The sequence below is a fragment of the Apodemus sylvaticus genome, chromosome 3, assembly GCF_947179515.1.
Source record: "Apodemus sylvaticus chromosome 3, mApoSyl1.1, whole genome shotgun sequence".
In the NCBI taxonomy this organism is placed as follows: domain Eukaryota; kingdom Metazoa; phylum Chordata; class Mammalia; order Rodentia; family Muridae; genus Apodemus; species Apodemus sylvaticus.
Window position 1 is genome coordinate 25,293,466 of NC_067474.1, and position 12,513 is coordinate 25,305,978.

Consider the following 12,513-nt stretch of genomic DNA (forward strand, 5'->3'; position numbering starts at 1 on the left):
AAGAAGATGGCCTGGGAGAATTTAGAATTCAAGGGCTTTGGTTTCTAGGGCAGGTTTCTTTTTTCTTTAATTAAAAACAAAACTTTTATATATATATATAAAGAAAGAATAGAAAGAAAGAAAAAGAAAATGAATAAAAATACCACACAACAAAGTTAAACAGACCCAAAGTCTATATATATCTCAGTAAACTTCTGTACAGTTAGCATGAGCACGCAGAACAGCCACTGTGGAGCTTCACATTACATTTTGTACTTACTGCCTATTGATTGATTGATTGATTGATTGATTGATTGATTGAGAGAGTTTCTTTATATAGCCCTGACTGTCCTGGAATTCCCAAAGTGGACGAGGCTGGCCTTGATCATAGAGATCCACTTGTCCCTGCCTCCTGAGGACTGGTATTAAAGGTGTGTGACACCACCTCATGTCTGAGTTGTTTACTTTTAATATCAAATATGCTTTGTGTGTTAATCTACCACCAACTCCCAAAATATCCCTGATAGAATTAGAACTAAACCCAAGTCAGCTTTCCGTCCCCTTTGGTCGCCCCTGCCCGCTGCCTGCGGTCGGCCTGTGAGCTCTGAGAGCAGCACGCTGCCTGCCCAGCCTGAGTGCAGGCGCTGGCCAGACTCCCTTCCTGTTCAGGGATGGTGCTTGTTGTGACCCCTCACAGTAATGTGTGGAGTGGTGACTAAGTTACAGAAATGTAAGCTGTTGTATCTATTTAGTATATAAGGAGAAACTGCGGACTAATGGTGTTGGTAGTCTTTGATCTTTTGGGGTGAAAACATTTTTAAGAAAGACAAGTTTACCACACAGTCGTGTCATCCATCTTTAATCCCAGTGAGTTTGAGGTTAGCCTGGTTTACAAGGTGAGTTCTAGGACAGCCAGGGCTGTTACACAGAGAAACCCTGTTTCTTAAAACCAAAAACCAAACAAAAACAAAGAAAAAAAATCCCAGCACTTGGGAAGGAGAGATCTCTAAGTTTGAGACCAGTGTGTTCTACAGAGTGGCTTCCAGGACAGCCAGGGATACACAGAGAAACCCTGTCTTGAAAACTAAACCAAACCAAAACTCCAAAAACACAAAAGAAAGAAAAGAAAACAAGTTTATTGAGTACTGCAAGGGGCCAGGCGGGTGTCAGTGGGCTGGATAGGAGCCTGAGTTTCAGTTGTAGCTGGAAGTGTGCCTGTGAGTTACTCATTTCATGGCGGCCATTGTGAGCACACACCCTGACTTTGGTGTGAGAAGTGCAAGCAGTGTATGGAGCTTTTCCATGCTGGGAACAGGGCAAACCTGGGCATTTTCCTTTTGTGACTCCTAGTTCATTCCTAGTTTTCTTTTGCATGAGAGCTTGCCCATGCACTTGGAATAAATTTGACATCAACTATGGACATGGGAAGACTTAGTAGTCCAGGGACTGGAGGATCATGTAAGATCTGTGCCTATGGGTGACAATGCTTTTTTTGCATTGTTAGCAATGCTTGTATTTATTTTTGTTTATTTTAGCCAGACAATGGTGGTGTACACCTTTAATCCCAGTACTTGGGAGGCAGATGCAGGTGGATCTCTGTGAGTTCGAGGACAGCCTTGTCTACAAAGCTAGTTCCAGGACAGCTAGGGGTACACAGTGAAATCTGAAAAACAACAAAAGTCTGTGCATTTGGGTGTTTTGTTGTTAAGTGTGTCTGTATACCATGCAAATACGGTGCATTGAAGGTCAGAAGAGGGTATCATGTTCCTTGGAACTGGAGTTTTGGATGGTTATGAGATGACATATGTGCTGAAAATTAGAATCTGGGTCCTCTCTGAGATCAGCCAGAGCTAGTCTTCTTAACTGGTGAGCCATCGCTTCAGACTCTATTTTTATTTAAATTAAAAAATTTATGTGTATATGCATTTATTGGTGCAAGCATATGTGCATCTAAAGCTTAAAAAAAAAAGGCCCGTGGAGACCAGGAGACATCAGAATTCTCAGAGTCTAGACTTACTAGTAGTGGTGAGGCCCCTAAAGCTCTTCTAAAGAGCTGCAAATACTCTTAACTACAGAGCCAAATGTCCAGTTCCTTCAGCAGTGCTTTTAAAGACTTTAGCTGAACTATAAATTAGTTTAATATCGCTTTGCTTTTGGCATATTAAAACATTAATTTGAGATCTTTTACCATCCCTAACAATCAGGTAAATACTGATGGTCTGGTACTAAGAGGCTGGTACAACTGTCTGACCCTGGCAATATATGGATCGGTAGATAGAGTGATAAGCCACGACCGAGACTCTCCTCCACCTCCACCTCCACCTCCACCTCCTCCCCAGCCACAGCCGACTTTGAAAAGGAATCTAAAACATGGTGAGAGGTTGAATTTGCTTTTCCCAGTGAAATTGCTGTGTTGTGTTATGGGTCGCGTGAGGAGCTGATCCGAAGAGCATTTCTACGTGTTCCTCTGGCTTTGTATCAGATTTGGCAGATTTGTCAGGCTCCTTGTCAGGCCATTTTTATTTGATTTTCTTCCGCCATTTTTCTGAAGAGTTAGTTAGCTTGCTTGCCTGCTTTTTCAGGCAGCTTTTTCATGCCTAGCATGTAGCATTAACTGGTTCAGAACTCGCGGAGATCTGTCCACTCAGTGCTGAGACTAAAAGTGTGTATCACCACACCTGGTTCTGGAGGGCATTTTAAACAGTCCCAAAGCTCTCCTAGCCGGCTGGTGGGCTAGCTTGCTTTCTGCCTGCCAGTCTGTCAGTCTTTCTTCCTTTCTTTGTTTCTTCCATCTGTCCTTTCCTTTCTTTACTGGCCCCATTTAAAGTAAAAAGGTGTGTGTGTGTGTGTGTGTGTGTGTGTGTGTGTGTGTGTCCCCTCAATCAGTGGTCAACTCTGGCCTCTAACTTACCCTCCTGCCTTACGTTCCTGTGATTGTAGGCATGCTTCACAATGCCTACTTTTTATTAATTTTTCTCTTTTTTTTTTCATCTTATGTGTTAAGCCCAGTTACACTTCTATGTTACTCTTTCTTTGTAAAAAACCCTTTTATTTTTCTGTACTAATAAAACACTTTTTAAAAACCAGATTGTGAGTTCTTTGTGAGAAAAGAATATGTCTTATATTTGTTCTTTAACTTTATCAGAGCTGTGTGTGCGGGTATGTGTCTGTGTTGTATTTGTATGTGTGTGGTATGTGTGGTGTATTTGTTATTTGTATGTGTGTGGTGTGTTTCTGTGTGGGTATGAGTGTGTGTGTGTGTGTGTATGCATGTGTGTGTGGTGTGTATATGCATGTGTGTGGTGTGTATATGCATGTGTGTGGTGTGTGTATGCATGTGTATGTGTGTAGTGTGTATATGCATGTGTGTGTGGTGTGCTTGCTGACTTTTTTTGAGATGCTGGGGTTCAAACCCAGGAGCATGTGCATTGTCTCTTTCTACCCCAGTCCATTCTACAGTTTATTTAACTTTTTATCCATTGAAAGACATTTGAGTACTTTCTAATTTTTGGCAGTTAAAATGAAATAGAACTTTTGTCTTTACTTTCCTGTCTGAATTAAGTCTTTGTGTTTCCAGGGTATTGTCTTAGACTCTATCATATTTTCATGTGTAGGCAGTTAAAAATTCTAGATTTCTAGATTAGTTAGCACATTTTTTATTTATATCTCCAGGCAGGAAAAGTTTGTATTGTCATTTAGTTCTGAAGGTAAGTTCAGATGATAAAAACATATTTTTCGTGAGTTCATTTCAGTATACTTTAATAATTTGAGCATGTTGTTTCCCATCTATAGCTGATGGTGAGAAAGAAGATCAGTTTAATGGAAGTCCTCCAAGACCCCAGCCCCGGGGACCAAGAACTCCTCCCGGACCTCCTCCACCTGATGACGATGAGGACGACCCTATGTCTTTGCCAGGTGTAAAATCTGTGCTCGGGGCTTCTCCTCCACTAGTGATCCCTGGTGCTTCTTTTACTTTGTTGAATTTTTGGACACAGCATTTTTTTGTGTAGCCCTAGTTTTCCTGGAACTTTGCAGACCAAATTGGCTTTAAACACAAAGATCCACCTGCCTCAGCCTCGTGACTGGGGTTGAAGTGATGCATCACCACGCCCAGGTCAAGTGGTGCTTGTTAATTAAAGAGAAGCCTAAGGTGGCCGAGTTGTGGTGGTTGCCTCCTCCTGCTTTTCCTGCTGGCAGAACAGCTTATTAAACAGTGTTAGTTAATTTGAAGTTACACCAGCAGTGCTTTGAAAATAGAATATTAATGTAATATATAGCAGTTAAAAATAAGTAGTGTGTATTGGTAAAAAAAAAAATTAGCTTAATAATTTAAAACCTGAAAGAAAAGAATTTTGCATATACTACAGAGCATAAAATACTCGTTTACTTTATTAGTTGTCAGTATACAAAGGTATATAATGACTATTATGAGAGGAACTTATTTTTGAGTCAGAGTTTCATATAGTCTAGGCGGCCTCCGATTTACTCTGCAGCTGAGACTGGCCTCGACCTCCTGATCTTCCTGCTTCTATTTCTCAAGTGCTAGGATTAGAAGCGTATGTCACTATAACAGTCTCAAGTTGTTAACCTGCCGTTTTCAAAAAGAGCAGTTGTGAGTAAAACACCCATCATACACCATGTGACTGAAGCTCAGGTCCTGCTGCCTTACGGTATTTACACCATTGAACAATTTGCTTTAAATCTCATTGTTTTTCAGTGTCTGGTGACAAAGAAGAGGATGTTCCCCACAGAGAAGACTACTTTGAGCCCATTTCTCCTGATAGGAACTCTGTCCCACAGGAAGGTCAGTATTCTGATGAAGGGGAGGTAGAAGAGGAACAGCAAGAAGAGGGAGAAGATGATGAAGATGATGTGGATGTAGAGGAAGAAGAGGATGAAGATGAGGATGACTGCCATACAGTAGACAGCATCCCTGATGATGAGGAGGAAGATGAAGAGGACGAAGGTGAAGAGGATGAAGAAGGTGAAGGTGTGTGAGTTTAGTTAGGGCTTTCTGAATGTAAGTAGTAGACACTAAGTGCATGCTGCTTTGAGCATTGCAGAAGGTCGTAGTAGCAGTAAGTGGGCTGGAGCGCTAAGGTCATGATAGCAAGTGAGGTCTTCTGTCTTTATTCTTTATGTGATGGTGTAGGCTCCTCTTTTTAAGTGACCAGCCCCAAGTGCCTGACTCTGTCATTTCCCTGAGGAGAGGTTTTATTTGGCTTATGCATGAGTTGTTACTTGGTACCATCAGCATTGTCAGAGAAGCAGGATCTAAAATTAGGCTACTTTTAGAGTAGGCTTTGATATATCATAAGCTAGGCCAACTTTCTAAAGATAGATGCCACAGGAATATGTGGTATTTGCAAAAATTTGTCTGGGTAGCTCAGTACACGTGGCTGAGTGGTGTGATTATTCAATTAGGTTTTAGTTTTCCTTTAAAAACAAAAAGTGATCAATTTTTGTTAATTGATCAAGAAAAAAATTAATTGACCAATTAACTCAAATATCTTAAAAATTCTTAATTTGTAAGAAATGATATGCAATACTAAACATGTATACAAAGTGAAAATTTACCTTAGCTTTAAAAAAATTAGTGAGAGTTGTTTTGGAATTGCAAGGGTATTTATGAACTAGATCATTTTAAACATTTGTGAACTCATAGATGCCCCTGTAATTCTAAAACAACCTTAACCCTCAGTATTTTTATAAGATAAACACATAATTAAATTCTAAGTATTACATTTTTCACTTTCTTCATTCCCAGATTACCAAATAATCATGTTTAGATTTTTGTGTATGACTTGCCGATAAGTTTCATTTCATCCAGTAGTTTTCTTAGGCAGGGCAACTTGGCAGAGAAGGCAACAATGAACTGGTTGACTTGGCTTACAGTGTGTCTGGGCTGTTAGGAAGTCAGATTCCCAGAGACTCATCTTTTCATGAATGTGTCACTAAGGGTAAGCAAGAAGACTGGAGCAATTTTCTAGAAATATCTGCAGGGGGACTGCCTTTTTAAAAAAATTAATAATTAATTAATTAATTCACTTTACAACCCACTATCACCTTCCTCTCCTCCAGTATCCCTCATGCAAGTCACCCTGCCCCAGGTTCTCAAAAGAGAGGGAGCTCCCCTGTGGGTGTCACTCCCCCACTACAGCCCCGTACATCAGGTCACTGCACAGCTTGGTGCAGTCTCTCCTCTGAGCTTAGACAAGGCGGTCCATTTAGGGGTTTGCGATCCCCAGGCAGGCAGGCTCCCGGCTCACTGGCAGCCCCTGCTTTGGTTGTTAGGAGAGAAAGCTGCTCATCTGCTACATATGTGCAGGGACCTAGTTCCAGCCTGTGCTGTTCTTTGGTTGGTGGTTCAGTCTCTGGGAACCCCAAGGGCCAGTTGATTCTGTTGGGTCTTCTTGTGGAGTCCCTGTCCTGGAGTCCCTTCTCCCAACTCCCTTCTCCTGAGCTCCATCTAATGTCCGGGTGTGAGTCCCTGCATCTCTTTCCATTGGCTCCTGGGTAGAACCTCTTAGAAGACAGTTATGCAAGATTCCTGTCTGCAAGCATAACAGAGTGTCATTAATAGTGTAAGGGATTGGTCCTTGCCCGGGAGACGGATCTCAGTTTGGGGCAGTCATTGGTTGGCCATTTCCTCTCTCTCTGCTCAGTCTATATCTCTGCCCATCTTGTATGTAGGATACGTTTTGGGTCAAAGGTTTTGTGGGTAGGTTGCTGTCCTTTCATTTTGGGCTATCTTCATACATTTCTACTTTTTTATAAGTAGGCAGTCATGTTGTTAGGAAATAAGACCTACCTGATTCTCGTTCTGTTTTGATACAGAGGGGAAAAATTGTTTTTACTTTGTGATTAATAAAAGAGGCTCTTTTTTGTTGTTTTTCAAGACAGGGTTTCTCTGTCACGCCTTGGCTGCCTAGAACTCCCTCTGTAGGCCAGGCTGTCAGGCCGGCCTCCAGTAAACAAGATCCACCTGCCTCTGCATCCTGACTATTGGAGTTAAAAGGGGTGTGACACCGTGCTTGATAAATATTTTCTTTTTAATTCTGTGTATGGGTTAGTTCATGTGAGTGCAGATTCTCAAAGAGGCCAGAAAGGGCATTAGATCCCCTGGACTGGAGTTACAACTGGTTGTGAGTCCCTGATCTGGGTGCAGAGAACTGAGCTGTCTTGTGTGCTTGTGTGGGAATGATTTATGAGTATCTCTTTAGCCCTGTACAGGAATTTTTTTTTTTTTTTTTGTGAAAATACTTCATCTTATAATTACAGTATTCTTTTTCCTTTTTTGTCTTTGCATGTATGTGTATATATGTTGTGTGTTTAAAAATAGGCACATATTTGCTTGTCATAGGACAAGCTCAGGTGTCAGTCCTTGTCTTCTACCTTGAGAAAGGCGCTGTTGTTGAAAGCTCTATACTCCAGGCCGACCAGCCGGCCAACTCCAGGGATGTTGTTAGGTTCACGTGCCATCTTGATGAAGGAGCACGGAGGGCCAGCCGTAGGTGGGCTCTGGAGTTCATTCTGAGCTCAGATTCTGAGGCTTGAATGGAGGTGCTTTAACCACTAAACCCCTCCTGTCAGGCAATTTGCCTGTGTATGTATGTCAGTGTGTCTGTCAGAAGTTAACTCATTTGGGTTCCTTCCTATATTCCTTTTTTTTTTTTTAGAATTATTTATATCTTGTGTATATGAGTATACTGTCACTGTCTTCAGACACACCAGAAGAAGGCATGGGGTCCCATTACAGATGGTTTTGAGCTACCATGTGGTTGCTGGGAATTGAACTCAGGACCTCAGGAAGAGGAGCCAGGACTCTTAACTGCTGTGCCACCTGTCCAACCCCCCTTTATCACTTTCTTTCCTTGTATTTTAAAACATGGTCTCTGAGTAAACCTGGAGCTCACTGTTCTGGCTAGGCTGTCCGGCTAGCTACCCCTAAGATCCACCTGCCTCTGCTCCCATTGCCCTCAGTGGTGGGGTTATAGATGCAGTTCCCTGCATCCTAACGTTTACCTGGCTTCTGGATACCCAGACTGTGGTGCTCATTCTTACACGTCAGGCATGGCGCTCAGTGCCTGTAACCCCAGCTGTATTCGCCACCGAACCATCTCCCCTTCCTCTACTTGGGTTTTCTCCATGGGTGCTGGGTTATCAGAACCCAGAGTTTATGCTTAAGTGCTAGACACTTTACTAACTGAGCCATCTCCTCAGTTCCCCTCCCTCCCTTTTTTGAGATAGTCTGTGTGTGTGTGTGTGTGTGTGTATGTGTGTATAGAGGTGTGTTGTTACTTGCATGCATGTCTGTATACCAACTATGTAGTGCCCACAAAGGTTGGAACAGGGTGGTTGTGAGCCACCATGTAGGTACTGGAAATGGGTACTGTGAGTCTTTAACCTTTGGGCCCTGACTCCAGCCCCGAGACACTGTTGGCATCCAGGCTGGGCTGGCACTCAGAGCAGTTCTGCCCTCTGAGTGCTGGGGTTACAGGCACTGAGCACTGAGCGCCATGCCTGGCTTGTAATGTTCTTTCTTATATTTACTAGTCTTTTTTTTTTTTTTTTTTAAAGTAAGCTTGGGCCAGGCATGGTGGCACACACCTTTAGGCACCAGGAGGCAGAGGCAGACAAATATCTGTGAATTCTAGGTTTACATAATGAGACTTTATCTCAAATAAATAAATAGAAATAAATAAATAGAAATAAATTAAATCTTGAGCTTTCGATAGTTTATTAGGTAAAGGCCCTTGCTGCTGAACCTGATGGCCTGATGTCTGTCCCCAGGAGCTACATGCAGAAGGAGATGAGATGATACTCTGAGCTGCACGCATGCCCTGTGACACATGTCCCCCCAACCCTGATAAATGCAAAAGTTTACTTTTAAAAATCCCTGAAGAGGCTAGAAAGATGACTCAGTGGTTAAGAGGGTGAACTGCTTCTTGCAGGGACCTAAGTTCTCTTCCCAGAATCCCCATGGGTAGCCCAGGATTGCCTGTAACTCCAGCCCCTGGGCATCTGATACCTCTGGCCTCCCAGGGCACTCAGTGCACACATTCATACACAGAAACCTTCAAAATCAAAAATAAGTTAAAAGCTAAATGCCTCAGAAGGTTAAGCTTAATTTCTTCCCTTCTAAGAGAATTTGTTTTTGTTATTTTGTATTTCTAATTTTATTTCTGTCAGGAAAAGGTGTCACCATAGAATTTATTATAACAGTAATGTATTTGTCAGTAAGCTTATCCATAATTGTTCTATTACAGAGTGTTGTCAATTCTTGTTATGAGGGGGAGCAAAAGTTGATTTCTTTTGAGAAATCAGTCACTCAAAGTTGACATGCATGGTTTACCATCAAACTAGGGTATTGGTTAGTCAGCATTCATGGGTCGTAAGAGTGATGTTGTGTTCAATTATTGTTTAAACTTATTTTCAGGTGATGATGGCTACGAGCAGATATCTAGTGATGAAGATGGAATTGCTGACTTGGAACGTGAAACTTTCAAGTATCCAAACTTTGATGTTGAATACACTCCAGAAGACCTGGCGTCTGTTCCTCCTATGACGTATGACCCCTATGACAGGGAGCTGGTACCACTCTTGTATTTCAGCTGCCCATACAAAACTACATTTGAAATTGAAATCAGTAGAATGAAGGATCAGGGTCCAGATAAAGAAAATTCAGGGGCAATCGAAGCTTCGGTGAAGTTAACTGAACTGCTAGATCTGTATCATGAGGACAGGGGCGCAAAGTGGGTGACAGCTCTAGAAGAAATTCCAAGTTTAATTATAAAAGGATTAAGCTATTTGCAGTTGAAAAACACAAAACAAGATTCCCTTGGCCAGTTGGTAGACTGGACAATGCAAGCTTTAAATTTACAAGTAGCCTTTCGACAGCCCATAGCCTTAAATGTCCGACAGCTTAAAGCTGGGACCAAGCTAGTGACCTCATTAGCAGAATGTGGGGCTCCAGGAGTCACAGAATTGCTACAAGCAGGAGTGATCAATGCATTGTTTGATCTCCTGTTTGCTGATCATGTCTCATCTTCCCTTAAGTTAAACGCTTTTAAAGCTTTGGACAGTGTTGTTAGCATGACAGAAGGAATGGAGGCTTTTTTAAAAAGCACCCAAAATGAGAAAAGTGGCTATCAGAAACTTCTGGAACTCATACTTCTAGATCAGACTGTGAGGGTTGTCACTGCTGGCTCAGCTATTCTTCAAAAATGCCATTTCTATGAAATCTTGTCAGAGATTAAAAGACTTGGTGACCATATAGCAGAGAAGACGTCATCTGTTGCTAACCACAGTGAGCCTGATCAGGACCCCGATGCTGTACTGGAGAGAGCAAACCCAGATTATGAGAACGAAGGGGAAGCCTCTATGGACATGGACCTGTTGGAATCCTCGAACATAAGTGAGGGTGAAGTAGAGAAGCTTATTAATCTCCTGGAGGAAGTGTTTCATCTAATGGAAACTGCACCTCATACGATGATCCAGCCTCCTGTTAAGTCTTTTCCAACAATAGCACGGATTACTGGACCCCCAGAGAGGGATGACCCATACCCTGTTCTCTTTAGGTAAGATGTACTTGGTTTTTGGAAAGATAGTTCACAAATCATTGGAGGGAATTTTATGTTGTGACTTTGATGTTTTTCTGTTTGTATACAGTACATAATTATGTAAGGATAGTTGATATTTTAAATTAGGTATTCAGCAACAAACTTAGAAATACATTACTGTTTGAGAGAGCCTGCATTGTGTTGGTATTTAAAGTCAAGTTAGGAACATGGATGACAGTGAGGAATAGCAGTGTTTGTTTCAGTTGTCTGTAAATACACTGAGGGTAAAGCAGCTGACGCCCTGGGACATGGTAGGAAATGCTGGCCCGAGACGGAGAGGCTCTCTGTAAAACCCTGCTTCCTGACCACTCCTGTCCATCATAAGTTATGATGTGGTCCTGACAGTGTGCCTTTGGTGTCATCACTTGCTTCTGTCATCAGTCCTAGTTATGCGATAGTAGAATTTTGTCATTGTTAGTATTCAGGAAGAAATAGGATCAGGAAGCATGCAAGGTTGAGAAACTAGGGATGCGAATCATGTCATGAGCTTTGGAGTAAGATCCAGAGGTTTTGTTTTAACCTGTAACAGTAGGTGATGAAGTATGAAGGAGCTGGGACGGAGGCTGTGAAGCAGTGTGGTCTGCTCTTCCAGCCCGCCTGGCTTCGAAGGCAAGCAGCAAATGAGGGTGCAAGGCCTGGGGGTGCAACTCTGTGGGTAGGTGTTTATCTAGTTCACCGAAGCCCCGGATTCTTTCCTTAGCATGTGATTCCAGCACTCAGGAGGTGGATGCAGGAGTTTTATGTTATCATGAGTTTGAGGCCAGCATGGCTGGCTATGTGAGACCCTTTTAAAATAAATGAGGAAGTAAGGCAACATCTGGATAGACACGTTGTGGACAAAAAGGAACGTTTTATTTCATTTTTCTGGAGTGGGAAAGCTCGTTTGTAAACTGGGAAGAATGACAGACTTTAAAACTCAGGAGGGAGAGGAGGACGGAAGAGCTCCATTGCTGTAACAGGTTTGCTAGGAGGTGAGGCCCTGAGAAGTATGCCGGGTAGGGCCGTCTGTGCCTTTAATCTCAACACTTGGGAGGCACAGGCAGTTGGACCTCTGACTTAAAGGGTAGCCTGGTCTACATAGCAAGCTCTAGGCCAGCCAGCCCTATTTTGTGAGACTCTGTCTTAAAAAAAAAAAAAGTCCAGTTTAAAAATGGAGACTTTGACTTTGGTAGGAGAGTAGAAACCATGTGAGTGCACAAATATAGTTACTTTGTAATATTGGAAATACATACCAAGGGAATTGAGACATTTGTTATTGATGACTTCATTCTTAATAAAGTGGGAGTATAAAGTCATGTCCTGATGGTGGCAGAGGGTACTCGGTGTAAGAAAGCTTTCAAACCGTTACTGAGGAGGAGAAAGCAATAGAGGAGAAAGCTTCTTAAGTGCTGACCCTTCCCACTCTGTCTGGTGAGGAGGAGGAGATAGTGCTACTCTGGGGAGTCTTTGAGGGGCAATTTCTAGCCCCTCATTGAGACTTGGTAGAATAGAGAGTGTGAGAAGAGCTAAGAACATTTAGAGCTTTTAGTCATGGCACAAATTGGAACTATGGTTTTATTGATAGGAACTTGTAAATTAGGAGTCAGAGAATCTTAGAAAAAGAATCATTGCATCTTGGAAGGATTACTTAGAAATAATAGAAAGATTCTAACACTATGTTTGAGGGTGCACTCAGTCAGCCCCGTATTTTCTGGCAGGACTCATAGGACTGACTCAGCGTGCAGCTGTACTGAGCAGGGCCCAGGCACTGTTCACAGAGGAGTAAAGCAGCTTATCCGGGCGGGCGAAACCTGCCGCCGTCTGCAGAGCCTCCCAGACGTGTGTGGGCTGTGTTTGACTCCCATGGGGGACATGTGTGAAGTGTCAGCTGCTCTTTAGAAACTTGACACTTGAGCTTCAGAAGGAAAAAAGA

General features: G+C 42.5%; 1 protein-coding gene across 2 annotated transcripts in view; it reads left to right on the plus strand.

Annotated features, from left to right (window-relative positions):
- Virma (vir like m6A methyltransferase associated) overlaps positions 1-12,513 on the plus strand; it is a 60,689-nt gene that overhangs the window by 16,901 nt on the left and 31,275 nt on the right. For both annotated transcript variants that reach the window (XM_052176082.1, XM_052176081.1), the window contains exons 5-8: positions 2,184-2,352; positions 3,772-3,894; positions 4,697-4,969; positions 9,419-10,559. In XM_052176082.1, coding sequence (XP_052032042.1) covers positions 2,184-2,352; positions 3,772-3,894; positions 4,697-4,969; positions 9,419-10,559 — 1,706 coding nt within the window. The remainder of the gene's footprint in view (positions 1-2,183; positions 2,353-3,771; positions 3,895-4,696; positions 4,970-9,418; positions 10,560-12,513) is intronic.